The 17303-nt window shown below is 46.1% G+C and overlaps 1 protein-coding gene and 1 pseudogene across 1 annotated transcript; one reads left to right on the forward strand and one right to left on the reverse strand.

Moving 5' to 3' along the window:
• Window positions 1–17303, forward strand: part of LOC124000029 — an 81758-nt pseudogene that overhangs the window by 13393 nt on the left and 51062 nt on the right.
• On the reverse strand, window positions 20–3532 carry LOC124000032 (interferon a3-like). The gene is made up of 5 exons (XM_046306119.1): window positions 3398–3532; window positions 3020–3094; window positions 2740–2889; window positions 639–716; window positions 20–305 (listed from the first exon to the last, which is right to left on the reverse strand). The coding sequence occupies exons 1-5, from the start codon at window positions 3530–3532 to the stop codon at window positions 216–218; spliced, it is 528 nt and encodes a 175-aa protein (XP_046162075.1). The 3' UTR covers window positions 20–215.

Genomic DNA, 17303 nt, shown 5'->3' on the forward strand with positions numbered 1-17303 from the left:
ATCATTTTTTCACTGGTTTTTCAAGTAGACCGGCAATACAGTTCAGTTCAACACATGTACAAAAGGGAAATACAAAATATAAATAATAAATAATAAAAATAAAAAACAATAATTTATGGATTTAAATATAATAAATAGACTGACAGGGTCCCACATGATTGTATTCATGCTTTATAAACTGGTAAGGGCGTAGCTTCTGAAATGAGTCTGGATGATCAGTACATCTGTGCTGCAAGGATATCCAATCTTTGCAGATGACGTTTCATCTCTTTCCTGATGAGCTCCCACGCCTGTGCACTGTAGTTCTGAAAAACACCAAAATGTCAAATATTAGAGGGGTGACATCTCTTGGCAAAATAATTAACATATTGTCTTGAACAACAGAGTAGGACTGGTGCCAAATGTAAAGCTTCTCAGAGTAGGAGTGCTGATTTAAGATCAGTTTTGTCTTTAGGATCACTATAAACAAGGACAGAGGAGACCTGATACTAGATCAGCACTTCTCTGAGATGCTTGATACATATGGCCCCAGAACCCACTCTTTTTTTTTAATGAACACTGCTCAAGTTTAGCCTAGCCTAGTTTATATTCATTTGATTACATGCATTAAACATGTTGCCATATGAAACCAAACTCACCATTTTTCTCAGAACCTTCCTATTCAACTTCTTGAAGTACCGTTTCAGTCTCCTCTCAGGTTTCATGGCAGGTGATACCTGTTGGACAAAATTAAACAAAACATTAGCGTCATACAGGTGTAGAATCTTCATTTGATCAATTTTTTTTTTTTGCACGGAGGAAATGGAACCTTAACATGTATTCAATGTTTGAAAAGGGTTCTAAAGATTGTAATTTCCACTTTAAAATATCAAACTTGATTTGCCATAATGAAATATGAATCAAAGCTTACAAAAGTGAATGAATGAAATGTACATTTCTCATTACTGCAGTATTATTTATGTGACGTCGCAAAATGGCTCAAAATCTGTAATTACCCATATACAGTAAGTTCGGAGAGTATTCAGACCCCTTCCCTTTTTTTATAATTTTGTTAAGTGACAGCCTTATTCTAAAATGGATTAAAGAAAAAAATCCTCATCAATCTACACACAATATCCAATAATGACAATGCAAAAACATAAATACCTTATTTACATATGAATTCAGACCCTTTGCTTTGATATTCAAAATTCAGCTCAGGTGCATCCTGTTTTCATTGATCATCCTGGAGATGTTTCTACACTTTTATTGGAGTCCACCCGAAGTAAATTCAACTGATTGAGCTTGATTTGGAAAGGCACAAACCTGTATATTTAAGGTCCTACAGTTGACAGTGCATGTCAGAGCAAAAACCAGGCCATGAAGTTGAGGAAATTGTCCGCAGAGCTCCGAGACAAGATTGTGTTGAGATACAGATCTGGGAAAGGGTACTTTATAACCACCAAGACTTACAAGAGCTGGCCGCCAGGTCAAACTGAGCAATCAGGGGTAGAAGGGCCATTGTCAGGGAGGTGACCAAGAACCCGATGGTCACTCTGACAGAGCTCCAGATTTCATCTGTGGGGATGGGAAAGCCATCGAGAAAGACAACCATCTCTGCTGTACTCCACCGATCAGGCCTTTATGGTAAAGTGGCCAGACGGAAGCCACTCCTCAGTAAAAGGCACATTGCTGCCTGCTTGGAGTTTCCCAAAAGGCACCTAAAGGACTTTCAGACCATGAGAAACAAGTGTCTCTATTTGGCCTGAATACCAATCATCAAATCTGGAGGAAACCTTGCACCATCCCTACAGTTAAGTATGGTGGTGGCAGCATCATGCTGTGGGGATGTTTTTCATTGGCAGGGAGACTAGTCAGGATCGAGGGAAAGATGAACGGAGCAAAGTACAGAGACATCCTTGACGAAAACCTGCTCCAGAGTGCTCAGGACCTCAGACTGGGGCAAAGGTTCACCTTCCAACAGGACAACGACCCTAAGCATACAGCCAAGACAACACAGGAGCGGCTTCGTGTCAAGTCTCTGAATGTCCTTGAGTGGCCCAGCCAGAGCCCGGACTTGACCTGACCGAACATCACTGGAGAGACCTGAAAATTGCTGTGCAGCGACGCACCCTATCCAACCTGACAGATCTTGAGAGGATCTGCAGAGAAGAATAACAGAAATTCCCCAAATACAGATATGCCAAGCTTGTAGCATGATACCCAATAAGACTCAAGGCTGTAATCACTGCCAAAGGTTCTTCAACAAAGTACTGAGTAAAGGGTCTGAATACTTATGTAAATGTGATATTTCCGTTTTTTATTGTTAATACATTTGCAAAAATGTCTAAAACACGGTTTTGCTTTGTCATTATTGGGTATTGTGTGTGGATTGATGAGGGGGAAAATCTATTTCATCAATTTTAGAAAAAGCTGTAACGTAACAAAATGTGGAACAAGTCAAGGGGGTTGAATACTTTATATGCACTTTATACGTAGATTTTTCCAATTGTAGAGTTAGTAGGCTACACCTAAACCAGGGCACTCCAACAATGTTCCAGGAGAACTACCTTCCTGTAGGTTTTCACTCCAACCCCAATCTACAACACCTGATTAATTAGGTGGTTGATAAACTGAATCAGGTTAGTTACAACTGGGGTTGGTGCGAAAACCTACAGGAAGGTAACTCTCCAAGAATGGGGTTGGAGAGCCCTGACCAAAACAGGGATTCTACTTTAAATAGACCCGTTAGTTACTTACACAGGAATTAAGGTTCTCCAATTGGCGTTCTAGAATGTTGAGGAAATCGTCCAGGTTTTTCTTGTCCCAGGTGACAGATTTCATATTCCCATCAAACAGTTTTGTGATTTGATAGATGGTCTCTTTCAGGAATATGACTTTGTCCTCAAACTACCCAGGAAGATATAAATAGAAGATTAGAAACAGTATAGGCTTCCGTTATGCCATCAATATAACATTGGGTCAAGATCGCCATACCAAAGCATATCAGAACATGATAAGTCAAAATTCTAGTCTTTACCTCAGCATCATCTATATGTCTGTAAAGTGATGTTGGGAAAAGGACTGGGGCATTCTGCTTTGTGATATCTCCTCCCTGGAAAACAATCAATATAGTGTGTTAAGTCATGAGTCAAATACTTCAAGAGCAATCAAGACAGACATAAAGTATAGCTTATACTGCAAGTACAGTAGGCTTAATGTAGATAGCGTCTCTTGATATCTCTGTTATTATAGCCTTAGAGCCCTTTTAGTATGTACATTCAAATATAGGCTAACAGTTTTCTAACACAGATGCTAAACATGAAACACATTACTATTTTACTTGGTTGTTTGTTTTGCAGTCCTTAATACATAATACATACATTCAGACTCCTCTTACAATGTGCTGATAACTCACCATCTGGTCCAGCAGGGAAAGGTATTCTGCGCTCAAGAGGCCGTAGTGGTGTCGGATCCAGTCACAGCAATGACACACGCTCTGCATACTGCAAATAATAAGAAAAATGCACGTCCAATTCTGCATTGTATACATTGTAAATAGCAGTTTGTTTCGCTGTTAGTTATCCAGATGAGTTTGAACATCTTGGCTGTGTAAAGTCGTTTTATGTGGAATTGGGAAAGGGAAAGCTGTATAGAGAATTTCCCTGATCAACCTACCGGAGGCGGGGACTTTCATTTTCCAGACTTGCACATGAAGCACTTGGAATTCCATGCCTGCCCCGTCTCCTGGACGAACAAATCCAAGTAAATCTATACACATTCTCCTTGAAAGCAGCTTTAAATTATAGTTGAAACACAAGAAAATATTATTCAATTTAGATACCGGCTAGGCTATTACTATAGCGAGTAAAGGCTATTCGCGAGCTTTACTTTCAACTGCTAATAACTTCGCGTGAACCGAGGAAAAAAGTCTGATAACAAAATCTTCGGAGTCGAAATAAAACCCACACTTCTTAAGAAATGTAGCCATATAAGACATTCATTTAGTGGGTTTCGTTCAAAGTTAGTCCGACATATTGTTCCGTTGTCTTCTGCTGTTGCGCTACAAATGAAAAGTGAATGGGGACGTCAGCGTCAATACCCACATCTCTCAACTTTCATTTTCATGATGACGTAACCAACTTTCACCCTACTTTTGACTGCTGGTGATGCAACGTTGACAAGCAACGACAACATGATATGTTGGAACTTTCTTTTTGTCGTTTTTATTACAAGGGGAAATGAAAAATAATATGTGACAATAGTTCCTTCTTTGTGTGTGTGTGTGTGTGTGTGTGTGTGTGTGTGTGTGTGTGTGTGTGTGTGTGTGTGTGTGTGTGTGTGTGTGTGTGTGTGTGTGTGTGTGTGTGTGTGTGTGTGTGTGTGTGTGTGTGTGTGTGTGTGTGTGTGTGTGTGTGTGTGTGTGTGTGTGTGTGTGTGTGTGTGTGTGTCATTGTGTTGTATATTTTTTTGAATGACTATACAAGGTCAAATATTGGCAATGGTTTATTGCTAATTTTTATATATATTGGGGTTGATTCATAAAATACAAAGCCTGTTCAACTGCACAGATCATATATTGTAGGGAAGTGGTCACCAAAACTGTTTGCACAGTCCTGGAGACAAGCAGGAGGAGGTGCAGGCTTTTGTTTCAACCCAGTACAAACACACCTGTTCCTTCAGGGTCTTGATAAAATGTCATAGGTGGTTTCACATTAAAATCTCATGTTATAGGCTAAAATGTCAGATGTAGAGTAATTATTCTGCTGAATTTATTCATAAAGCGTCTCAGAGTAGGACTGCTGATCTAGGATCTGGACCCCCTCCCTCCGTCCATTCATTATAATCTATAAGGCAAAACTGATCCTAGATCAGCAATGCTACTCTCCGAGATGCTTTATAAATACGGGCCTTGGTGTTATTTGATATAGCCTTAGTGTGGTTCTTTTGTATGAAATATATTTTTTCTATTGGGGACCAGCCATGAGGATGAATCATAAGAATGACACTTGAAATGTAATACCAAAGAGTCAGAGAGCTATATTTCCCATCACATATATCATCAATTTATTCCCTATAGTTTTACAAGCATGGCAATAACAGTAGCAAAAGGGCTGCAGCCACAACACAGAACCACTGATAGAAGCTTTGCTGTGTGGCGACGTCCAATGTGCTGTAGTGGCTGACGTCTTCATGCGTTTTAGTGCTAGTAGTGATACCTGTTAATGGTCCTGAAACTTCTTCTTATGTCCCATGACACGTCGGCGGTGGACGCATTTTGGGGTTTTCCCAGCTGTTTTACACAAGTTGTGTGATGTAATCAGTTTCCCCTGAGTTTTCTCCCCAGTAATAATAGACACCTGTGGCTGACATATTGAATTGGGTAGGGAATATGTAGTTTGAAGAGTGTTTGCACATTGGGAAGATGTTGAAGCGAGGGCCAGCCAACGAGAGAGTACAGGTCACAGTGGTGGGTAGTATATTGGGCTTTGGTGACAAAACGGATGGTGCTGTGATAGACTAAATCAAATCAAATCACAAAAAAGTTTCACATACACATGGTTAGCAGATGTTAATGCGAGTGTAGCAAAATGCTTGTGCTTCTAGTTCCGACAATGCAGTAATAGCCAACAAGTAATCTAACTAACAATTCCAAAACTACTGTCTTATACACACAAGTGTAAGGGGATAAAGAATATGTACATAAAGATATATGAATGAGTGATGGTACAGAGCGGCATCGGCAAGATACAGTAGATGGTATCGAGTACAGTATATACATATGAGATGAGTATGTAAACAAAGTGGCATAGTTAAAGTGGCTAGTGATACATGTATTACATAAAGATGCAGTAGATGATATAGAGTACAGTATATACGTATACATATGAGATGAATAATGTAGGGTATGTAAACATTGTATTAGGTAGCATTGTTTAAAGTGGCTAGTGATATATTTTTCATCATTTCCCATCAATTCCCATTATTAGAGTGGCTGGAGTTGAGTCAGTGTGTTAGCAGCAGCCACTCAATGTTAGTGGTGGCTGTTTAACAGTCTGATGGCCTTGAGATAGAAGCTGTTTTTCAGTCTCTCGGTCCCAGCTTTGATGGACCTGTACTGACCTCGCCTTCTGGATGATAGCGGGGTGAACAGGCAGTGGGCTCAGGTGGTTGTTGTTCTTGATGATCTTTATGGCCTTCCTGTAACATCGGGTGGTGTAGGTGTCTTGGAGGGCAGGTAAGGTAGTTTGCCCCCGGTGATGCGTTGTGCAGACCTCACTACCCTCTGGAGAGCCTTACGGTTGTGGGCGGAGCAGTTGCCGTACCAGGCGGTGATACAGCCCACCAGGATGCTCTCGATTGTGCATCTGTAGAAGTTTGTGAGTGCTTTTGGTGACAAGCCAAATTTCTTCAGCCTCCTGAGGTTGAAGAGGCGCTGCTGCGCCTTCGTTACGATGCTATCTGTGTGGGTGGACCAATTCAGTTTGTCTGTGATGTGTATGCCGAGGAACTTAAAACTTGCTACCCTCTCCACTGCTGTTCCATCTTTGTGGATAGGGGCTGTAGTCAGGACCCGGTTACGAACCCGGGTCTCCGGAGTGAGAAACAGTCACTTAACCAACTGAGCCACGAATAGTCGGCAGAACCCAGAAGATGAGGCAGACACAGCAGTACTTGAGATGGTGTATTTAATGAAGTAAAAAGTGAAGTTCTTCAGGAAAACATGTAACTCCACAACCTCAAAAGGAATTTCATAAGAACAAAGGTAATCCTCCAAGACAAAAAGGTAAATCCACAAGGTGGAAGGTATAGCAAAAAAAGCCTCAAAAGATACTCAAAAAACAAACAAACAAGAACAAAAAACATAATTCCTCAAGAGAGTCCACCGGGATCAACAAAAGTACACAGAGTACTAGGGCTGGGTGCTAACATACAAACACAGAGCACAGAACTGAGGAAAACAAAGGGTTTAAATACAATCAGGGGAAACGAGGCACAGGTGCAAATAATAATGGGGATCAAGGGAAAACAAAAGGTCAAAAGGCACAATGGGGGCATCTAGTGACCAAAAACCAGAACAACCTTGGCCAAATCCTGACAGAATCCCCCCCCCTAGGAACGGCTCCTGACGTTCCTACCAGCTCTCTCAGGGTGGAGGGCCCTGAACTGACGAATGAGGTCAGGGTCCAGTATGTCTTTGGCAGGAACCCAGGAGCGCTCCTCGGGACCGTAGCCTTCCCAGTCCACCAGATACTGCCAGGACCGCTGCACCCGGCGGGAATCCAGTATCCGATGGACGGTATAAGCCGGCTGGCCTCCAATGACACGAGGCGGAGGGGGAGGTCTGTCTGCCGGGACAAGGGGAGAAAAAACAACAGGTTTTAATAAGGAAATGTGAAACGTGGGATTAATCTTAAGGGATCTGGGTAAGTGTAGGTGATAAGAAACTGGGTTAACTCTCCTGGCAACCTTAAAGGGACCGATGTATTTTTGGGACAGCTTCCGAGACTCCACCCGTAGTGGTAAGTCTCTTGTGGAGAGCCAGACTCTCTGGCCGGGGCGCAGGGTAGGCCCGGGACGGCGACGTCTGTTGGCTTGTTGTTGGTACCTCTGTGAGGAATGCATAAGATTAAGACGGGTCTTCCTCCACATAAGCTGACAGCGTCTGACGAACTTAAAGGCTGAAGGCACTCTGACTTCTGCCTCCTGGTCCGGGAACAATGGAGGGGCATAGCCAAACTGACATTCGTGCGGGGACATACCAGTGGAGGAGGAGCGCAAGGTGTTGTGCGCGTATTCGGCCCAAACAATGAAGGACGACCATGTGGACGGGTTGTTACGAGTCATACATCGGAGGGTGGTTTCCAGCTCTTGATTCATCCTCTCTGTTTGGCCGTTGGACTCCGGATGGTACCCTGAAGATAGACTGGCAGAAGCCCCCATGAGTTGGCAGAAGGCCTTCCAAAACCTAGAGGCGAACTGGGGACCTCTGTCAGAAACCATATCTTGAGGAATGCCGAAGACTCGGAACACATGATTAATTACCAACTCAGCCGTTTCCTTGGCAGAAGGTAACTTAGTCAGAGGGACGAACCTGGCCGCCTTAGAAAACCTGTCGATTATGACTAGGATAGTAGTATTGCCATGGGATGGAGGAAGGCCAGTAATAAAGTCCAACGAGATATGGGACCAGGGTCTCAGCTTCTCTTCCCCACAAAAACCTTGCATTGCCACCCTTGGTTAAAGCTGAGAGAGGGGCTGCCACCAAGCTGAAGTTCTTGATGAACTTGCGGTAAAAGTTAGTGAAGCCCAGGAAACGCTGAACTTCCTTAACGGATTTGGGGGTGGGCCAATCCGCTTCCGCCCCTACCTTCCTGGGGTCCATTTGGACTCGACCGGGTTCCACTACAAATCCCAGGAATTGTACTCGGGATGAATGGAATTCACATTTTTCCGGCTTAACGTACAGATGGCTGTCTAGGAGGCGTTTGAGTACTTGTCTGACATGCTTTGTGTGTTCTTGAAGAGAGCTCGAAAAGATGAGGATGTCATCCAAGTAAACGAACACAAATATGTTAAGCATATCCCTAAGCACATCGTTTATGAGCGCTTGGAACACCGCTGGGGCATTGGTCAGGCCGAAGGGCATCACCAATTATTCATAGTGACCAGTAGGCGTGTTGAAAGCAGTCTTCCACTCGTCACCGCGTCTGATCCGCACAAGATGGTATGCGTTCCGCAGGTCAAGCTTAGTGAAAACAACTGCTTCCTGGAGCAGCTCGAAGGCTGTGGCCATAAGGGGTAGCGGGTAACGGTTTCGAACGGTTATGGCATATAGTCCCCGGTAGTCGATGCAAGGACGTAATCCACCGTCTTTCTTGGCCACAAAGAAAAACCCTGCTCCCGCCGGGGAGGTGGATGGATGCATGAGGCCTGCTTCCAGAGCGTCCTTGATGTAGGTATCCATAGCAGCTCGTTCGGGTGGAGATAGGGAAAAGATCCGACCCCTGGGGGGGCAAGTGCCCGGAAACAGTTCGATGGGGCAATCATAAGGTCTATGGGGTGGTAGCATGGTGGCCCTCTGTTTGCTAAATACCAGTTTGAGGTCATGGTAACACTCGGGAACTCGGGTCAGGTCGATGGATTCTAAAGACTCGGGAGTAGAACTCGGGGAATTCGGGAAAATACAAGTAGCTTGGCACGTAGGACCCCACTGCTTGATAGTGCCCACAGACCAGTCGATATGAGGGTTATGGCTGTGAAGCCAGGGGTATCCAAGGACAAGAGGGAACTCGGAACAGGAGATCAAATGAAAGTTCATCAATTCCTGGTGTTGTGAAACTGAAAGTCGCAAGGAGGTAGTGACATGAGTGACAAGTCCAGATCCCAAAGGGCTTCCATCCAATGTAGTAACCCTCATGGGGTCACTTAGAGGTTCAGAGGGAACGCCATTCTCCTTCGCCCAGACACCATCCATGAAGTTACCTGCGGCTCCAGAGTCTATCAATGCTTGACGGTGAAGCTTGTGGTTGTCCCAGGAAAGGGTGACTGGAATGAGCAGACGGGAGTTGGACGGATGGGAGGAGGTTATGTTTCCCGTTACAGTTCCCCCCGGTCTGTACGGGACAGAGCGTTTCCCTGGAGCCCGGGACACGTGGAACGGAAATGGCCCGGTTTGCCGCAATATAGACAGCGTCGCTCCCTCATCCGGCGGTCTCTCTCAGCCTGGGAGATGCGTCCAATCTGCATGGGTTCCGGTGGAGCCAGCGAGGATAAAGGTGGGGACTCGGAGCTGGGACTGATAGGGGCTAGAGGTCTACGGTTGAGTTCTCTCTCTCTCAGACGCTGGTCAATGCGTGAGGCCAACTTGATCAGGGACTCGAGATTGTCCGGTGGTTCCCGAGTGGCCAGTTCATCTTGGATAGTGTCGGAAAGGCCTTTCAGAAAGCACACCGTGAGCGCCTCGTTGTTCCAGCCACTCGCTGCTGCCACCGTGCGGAACTGGATGGCATAATCCGTCCCGACCTTGGTGGAGAGTCAGGAGCTGTTTGGCTGAGTCAGAACCACTGCTTGGGCCTTGAAACACTCGTTTGAATTCCTCAGCAAAGGCAGAGTAGCTGGCACAGCAGGAGTTATGGGCATCCCACACAGCAGTAGCCCAGGCCAGGGCTTTTTCCGACAGCAGGGTGATGATATATGCGATCTTAGACCGGTCGGTGGGGAACGACGAGGGTTGCAGCTCGAATGAGAGAGAACATTGGGTGAGAAACCCTTTACAAGCACTTGGATTACCTGAGAACCGTTGAGGAGGTGGAAGACGAGGTTCAGCCAGAGGGTAAACTGCCATGGGTACGTGATTCTGAGGTACTGGGACGGGAACTGTTGCCGGGGTAAGTCGATCAGATATCTGCTTTATGGAAGTCAGCATCTCCGACAGAAGATGAGAATGTTAAGGCCTCTTGCTGAACCAGGGCGGCTTCGTGGCGTTGGACAGTCTCCTGGTGGTGGGACAGCATGGCACCAAGGTCCTGGAAACTGGCTGCCTCTGGGTTCATTTTTGGCTCTGTGTTTCTGTCAGGACCCGGTTACGAACCCGGGTCTCCGGAGTGAGAAACAGTCACTTAACCAACTGAGCCACAAATAGTCGGCAGAACCCAGAAGATGAGGCAGACACAGCAGTACTTGAGACGGTGTATTTAATGAAGTAAAAAGTGAAGTTCTTCAGGAAAACATGTAACTCCACAACCTCAAAAGGAATTCCATAAGAACAAAGGTAATCCTCCAAGACAAAAAGGTAAATCCACAAGGTGGAAGGTATAGCACAAAAAGCCTCAAAAGATACTCAAAAAACAAACAAACAAGAACAAAAAACATAATTCCTCAAGAGAGTCCACCGGGATCAACAAGAGTACACAGAGTACTAGGGCTGGGTGCTAACATACAAACACAGAGCACAGAACTGAGGAAAACAAAGGGTTTAAATACAATCAGGGGAAACGAGGCACAGGTGCAAATAATAATGGGGATCAAGGGAAAACAAAAGGTCAAAAGGCACAATGGGGGCATCTAGTGACCAAAAACCGGAACAACCCTGGCCAAATCCTGACAGCTGTTCCCTCTGCTGTTTCCTGAAGTCCACAATCATCTCCTTAGTTTTGTTGACGTTGAGTGTGAGGTTATTTTCCTGACACCACACTCAGAGGAGCCCTCACCTCCTCCCTGTAGGCCGTCTCATCGTTGTTGGTAATCAAGCCTACCACTGTTGTGTCGTCCGCAAACTTGATGATTGAGTTGGAGGCGTGCATGACCACGCAGTCATGGGTGAACAGGGAGTACAGGAGAGGGTTCAGAGTGCACCCTTGTGCGGCCCCAGTGTTGAGGATCAGCGGGGTGGAGATGTTGTTGCCTACACTCACCACCTGGGGGCGGCCCGTCAGGAAGTCCAGTACCCATCCAGTATGCTGAGTAGAGTGTTGGAGGCTATTTTATAGATGACATCGCCGAAGTCGAGGATCGGTAGGTTGGTCAATTTACGAGGGTATGTTTGGCAGCATGAGTGAAGAAAGCTTTGTAGCGAAATAGGAAGCCGATTCTAGATTAAATTTTTGATTTGAGATGCTTAATGTGAGTCTGGAAGGAGAGTTTACAGTCTAGCCAGACTGTCCAGAGTAGTGATGCTGGATGGGTGGGTAGGTGCGAGCAATGATTGGTTGAATAGCATGCATTTAGTTTTATTTGCGTTTAAGAGCAGTTGGAGGCCACGGAAGGAGAGTTGTATGGCATTGAAGCTCGTCTTGAGGTTAGTTAACACAGTGTCCAAAGAAGGGCCAGAAGTATACAGAATGGTGTCGTCTGCGTAGAGGTGGATCAGAGAATCACCAGCAGCAAGAGTGACATCATTGATGTATACAGAGAAGAGAGTCGGCCCGAGAATTGAACCCTGTGGCACCCCCATAGAGACTGCCAGAGGTCCGGACAGCAGACCCTCCGATTTGACACACTGAACTCTATCAGAGAAGTAGTTGGTGAGTCAGGCGAGGCAATCATTTGAGAAACCAAGGCTGTCGAGTCTGCCGATGAGGATGTGGTGATTGACAGAGTCGAAAGCCTTGGCCAGATCAATGAATACGGCTGCACAGTAATGTTTCTTATCGATGGCGGTTAAGATATCGTTTAGGACCTTGAGTGTGGCTGAGGTGCATCCATTACCAGCTCTGAAACCAGATTGCATAGCAGAGAAGGTATGGTGAGATTCGAAATGGTCGGTAATCTGTTTGTTGACTTGGCTTTCGAAGACCTTAGAAAGGCATGGTAGGATAGATATCAGTTTGTAGCAGTTTGGGTCAAGAGTGTCCCCCCCCTTTGAAGAGGGGGATGACCGCAGCTGCTTTCCAATCTTTGGGAATCTCAGACGACACGAAAGAGAGGTTGAACAGGCTAGTAATAGGGGTGGCAACAATTTCGGCAGATAATTTGAGAAAGAAAGGGTCCAGATTGTCTAGCCCGGCTGATTTGTAGGGGTCCAGATTTTGCAGCTCTTTCAGAACATCAGCTGAACGGATTTGGGAGAAGGTGAAATGGGGAAGGCTTGGGCGAGTTGCTGTGGGGGGTGCAGTGCTGTTGACCGGGGTAGGAGTAGCCAGGTGGAAAGCATGGCCAGCCGTAGAAAAATGCTTATTGAAATTCTCAATTATGGTGGATTTATCAGTGGTGACAGTGTTTCCTATCTTCAGTGCAGTGGGCAGCTGGGAGGAGGTGTTCTTATTCTCCATGGATTTTACAGTGTCCCAGAACTTTTTTGAGTTAGTGTTGCAGGAAGCAAATTCCTGCTTGAAAAAGCTAGCCTTGGCTTTTCTAACTGCCTGTGTATAATGGTTTCTAGGTTCCCTGAACAGCTGCATATCACGGGGGCTGTTCGATGCTTTTTTTTTTCACCTTTATTTAACCAGGTAGGCTAGTTGAGAACAGGTTCTCATTTGCAACTGCGACCTGGCCAAGATAAAGCATAGCAGTGTGAACAGACAACACAGAGTTACACATGGAGTAAACAATTAACAAGTCAGTAACACAGAGAAAGAAGGGGAGTCTATATACAATGTGTGCAAAAGGCATGAGGAGGTAGGAAAATAATTACAATATTGCAGATTAACACTGGAGTGATAAATGATCAGATGATCATGTACAGGTAGAGATATTGGTGTGCAAAAGAGCAGAAAAGTAAATAAATAAAAACTGTGGGGATGAGGTAGGTAAAAATGGGTGTGCTATTTACCAATAGATTATGTACAGCTGCAGCGATCGGTTAGCTGCTCAGCTAGCTGATGTTTGAAGTTGGTGAGGGAGATAAAAGTCTCCAACTTCAGCGATTTTTGCAATTCGTTCCAGTCACAGGCAGCAGAGTACTGGAACGAAAGGCGGCCGAATGAGGTGTTGGCTTTAGGGATGATCAATGAGATACACCTGCTGGAGCGCGTGCTACGGATGGGTGTTGCCATCGTGACCAGTGAGCTGAGATAAGGCGGAGCTTTGCCTAGCATGGCCTTGTAGATGACCTGGAGCCAGTGGGTCTGGCGACGAATATGTAGCGAGGGCCAGCCGACTAGAGCATACAAGTCGCAGTGGTTGGTAGTATAAGGTGCTTTAGTGACAAAACGGATGGCACTGTGATAAACTGCATCCAGTTTGCTGAGAAGAGTGTTGGAAGCAATTTTGTAGATGACGTCGCCGAAGTCGAGGATCGGTATGATAGTCCGTTTTACTAGGGTAAGCTTGGCAGCGTGAGTGAAGGAGGCTTTGTTGCGGAATAGAAAGCCGATTCTTGATTTGATTTTCGATTGGAGATGTTTGATATGGGTCTGGAAGGAGAGTTTGCAGTCTAGCCAGACACCTAGGTACTTATAGGTGTCCACATATTCAAGGTCGGAACCATCCAGTGTGGTGATGCTAGTCGGGCATGTGGGTGCAGGCAGCGATCGGTTGAAAAGCATGCATTTGGTTTTACTAGCGTTTAAGAGCAGTTGGAGGCCACGGAAGGAGTGTTGTATGGCATTGAAGCTCGATTGGAGGTTAGATAGCACAGTGTCCAATGACGGGCCGAATGTGTATACAATGGTGTCGTCTGCGTAGAGGTGGATCAGGGAATCGCCCGCAGCAAGAGCAACATCATTGATATATACAGAGAAAAGAGTCGGCCCGAGAATTGAACCCTGTGGCACCCCCATAGAGACTGCCAGAGGACCGGACAACATGCCCTCCGATTTGACACACTGAACTCTGTCTGCAAAGTAATTGGTGAACCAGGCAAGGCAGTCATCCGAAAAACCGAGGCTACTGAGTCTGCCGATAAGAATATGGTGATTGACAGAGTCGAAAGCCTTGGCAAGGTCGATGAAGACGGCTGCACAGTACTGTCTTTTATCGATGGCGGTTATGATGTCGTTTAGTACCTTGAGTGTGGCTGAGGTGCACCCGTGACCGGCTCGGAACCCAGATTGCATAGCGGAGAAGGTACGGTGGGATTCGAGATGGTCAGTGACCTGTTTGTTGACTTGGCTTTCGAAGACCTTAGATAGGCAGGGTAGGATGGATATAGGTCTGTAACAGTTTGGGTCCAGGGTGTCTCCCCCTTTGAAGAGAGGGATGACTGCGGCAGCTTTCCAATCCTTGGGGATCTCAGACGATATGAAAGAGAGGTTGAACAGGCTGGTAATAGGGGTTGCGACAATGGCGGCGGATAGTTTCAGAAATAGAGGGTCCAGATTGTCAAGCCCAGCTGATTTATACGGGTCCAGGTTTTGCAGTTCTTTCAGAACATCTGCTTTCTGGATTTGGGTAAAGGAGAACCTGGAGAGGCTTGGGCGAGGAGCTGCGGGGGGGCCGGAGCTGTAGGCCGAGGTAGGAGTAGCCAGGCGGAAGGCATGGCCAGCCGTTGAGAAATGCTTGTTGAAGTTTTCGATAATCATGGATTTGTCGGTGGTGACCGTGTTCCCTATCCTCAGTGCAGTGGGCAGCTGGGAGGAGGTGCTCTTGTTCTCCATGGACTTCACAGTGTCCCAGAACTTTTTGGAGTTGGAGCTACAGGATGCAAACTTCTGCCTGAAGAAGCTGGCCTTAGCTTTCCTGACTGACTGCGTGTATTGGTTCCTGACTTCCCTGAACAGTTGCATTTCGCGGGGACTGTTCGATGCTATTGCAGTCCGCCACAGCATGTTTTTGTGCTGGTCGAGGGCAGTCAGGTCTGGAGTGAACCAAGGGCTGTATCTGTTCTTAGTTCTGCATTTTTTGAACGGAGCATGCTTATCTAAAATGGTGAGGAAGTTACTCTTAAAGAATGACCAGGCATCCTCAACTGACGGGATGAGGTCAATGTCCTTCCAGGATACCCGGGCCAGGTCGATTAGAAAGGCCTGCTCACAGAAGTGTTTTAGGGAGCGTTTGACAGTGATGAGGGGTGGTCGTTTGACTGCGGCACCGTAGCGGATACAGGCAATGAGGCAGTGGTCGCTGAGATCCTGGTTGAAGACAGCGGAGGTGTATTTGGAGGGCCAGTTGGTCAGGATGACGTCTATGAGGGTGCCCTTGCTTACAGAGTTAGGGTTGTACCTGGTGGGTTCCTTGATGATTTGTGTGAGATTGAGGGCATCTAGCTTAGATTGTAGGACTACCGGGGTGTTAAGCATATCCCAGTTTAGGCCACCTAACAGAACAAACTCTGAAGCTAGATGGGGGGCAATCAATTCACAAATGGTGTCCAGGGCACAGCTGGGAGCTGAGGGGGGTCGGTAGCAGGCGGCAACAGTGAGAGACTTATTTCTGGAGAGAGTAATTTTCAGAATTAGTAGTTCGAACTGTTTGGGTATGGACCTGGAAAGTAATGACATTACTTTGCAGGCTATCTCTGCAGTAGACTGCAACTCCTCCCCCTTTAGCAGTTCTATCTTGACGGAAGATGTTATAGTTGGGTATGGAAATCTCTGAATTTTTGGTGGCCTTCCTGAGCCAGGATTCAGACACGGCAAGGACATCAGGGTTAGCAGAGTGTGCTAAAGCAGTGAGTAAAACAAACTTAGGGAGGAGGCTTCTGATGTTGACATGCATGAAACCAAGGCTTTTTCGATCACAGAAGTCAACAAATGAGAGTGCCTGGGGACATGCAGGGCCTGGGTTTACCTCCACATCACCCGCGGAACAGAGAAGGAGTAGTATGAGGGTGCGGCTAAGGACTATCAAAACTGGTCGCCTAGAGCGTTGGGGACAGAGAATAAGAGGAGCAGGTTTCTGGGCATGGTAGAATATATTCAGGGCATAATGCGCAGACAGGGGTATGGTGGGGTGCGGGTATGGCGGAGGTAAGCCCAGGCACTGGGTGATGATGAGAGAGGTTTTATCTCTGGACATGCTGGTTGTAATGGGTGAGGTCACCGCATATGTGGGAGGTGCAGAACGCCATAGGATGTTTTTGTGTTGGTTAAGGACAGTCAGGTCTGGGGAGAACCAAGGGCTATATCTGTTCCTGGTTCTAAATTTCTTGAATGGGGCATGTTTATTTAAGATGGTTAGGAAGGCATTTAAAAAAAATATCCAGGCATCCACTACTGACGGGATGAGATCAATATCCTTCCAGGATACCCCGGCCAGGTCGATTAGAAAGGCCTGCTCGCTGAAGTGTTTCAGGGAGCGTTTGACAGTGATGAGTGGAGGTCGTTTGACCGCTGACCCATTACGGATGCAGGCAATGAGGCAGTGATCGCTGAGATCTTGGTGGAAGACAGCAGAGGTGTATTTAGAGGGCAAGTTGGTTAGGATGATATCTATGAGGGTGCCCGTGTTTAAGGCTTTGGGGAGGTACCTGGTAGGTTCATTGATAATTTGTGTGAGATTGAGGGCATCAAGTGAGAGACTTGTTTTTAGAGAGGTGGATTTTTAAAAGTAGAAGTTCAAATTGTTTGGGTACAGACCAGGATAGTAGGACAGAACTCTGCAGGCTATCTTTGCAGTAGATTGCAACACCGCCCGCTTTGGCAGTTCTATCTTGTCTGAAAATGTTGTAGTTCGGGATTAAAATTTCAGAATTTTTGGTGGTCTTCCTAAGCCAGGATTCAGACACAGCTAGAACATCCGGGTTGGCAGAGTGTGCTAAAGCACTGAATAGAACAAACTTAGGGAGGAGGCTTCTAATGTTAACATGTATGAAACCAAGGCTATTACGGTTACAGAAGTCGTCAAAAGAGAGCGCCTAGGGAATAGGAGTGGAGCTAGGCACTGCAGAGCCTGGATTCACCTCTACATCGCAAGAGGAACAGAGGAGGAGTAAAATAAGGGTA

The sequence above is a fragment of the Oncorhynchus gorbuscha genome, linkage group LG16, assembly GCF_021184085.1.
Source record: "Oncorhynchus gorbuscha isolate QuinsamMale2020 ecotype Even-year linkage group LG16, OgorEven_v1.0, whole genome shotgun sequence".
NCBI classification, from domain to species: Eukaryota; Metazoa; Chordata; class Actinopteri; order Salmoniformes; family Salmonidae; genus Oncorhynchus; species Oncorhynchus gorbuscha.

Bases quoted from the DNA above. Each gene is read 5' to 3' on its own strand.
- LOC124000032 (XM_046306119.1), bottom strand. From the start codon at position 3,532: ATGTATACAATGCAGAATTGGACGTGCATTTTTCTTATTATTTGCAGT. The intron at 2,890-3,019 runs GTAAAGACTAGA...CTTCCTGGGTAG, and splicing joins GACATATAGATGATGCTGAG to TTTGAGGACAAAGTCATATT. The intron at 306-638 runs GTGAGTTTGGTT...GGTGTTTTTCAG, and splicing joins GGAAGGTTCTGAGAAAAATG to AACTACAGTGCACAGGCGTG.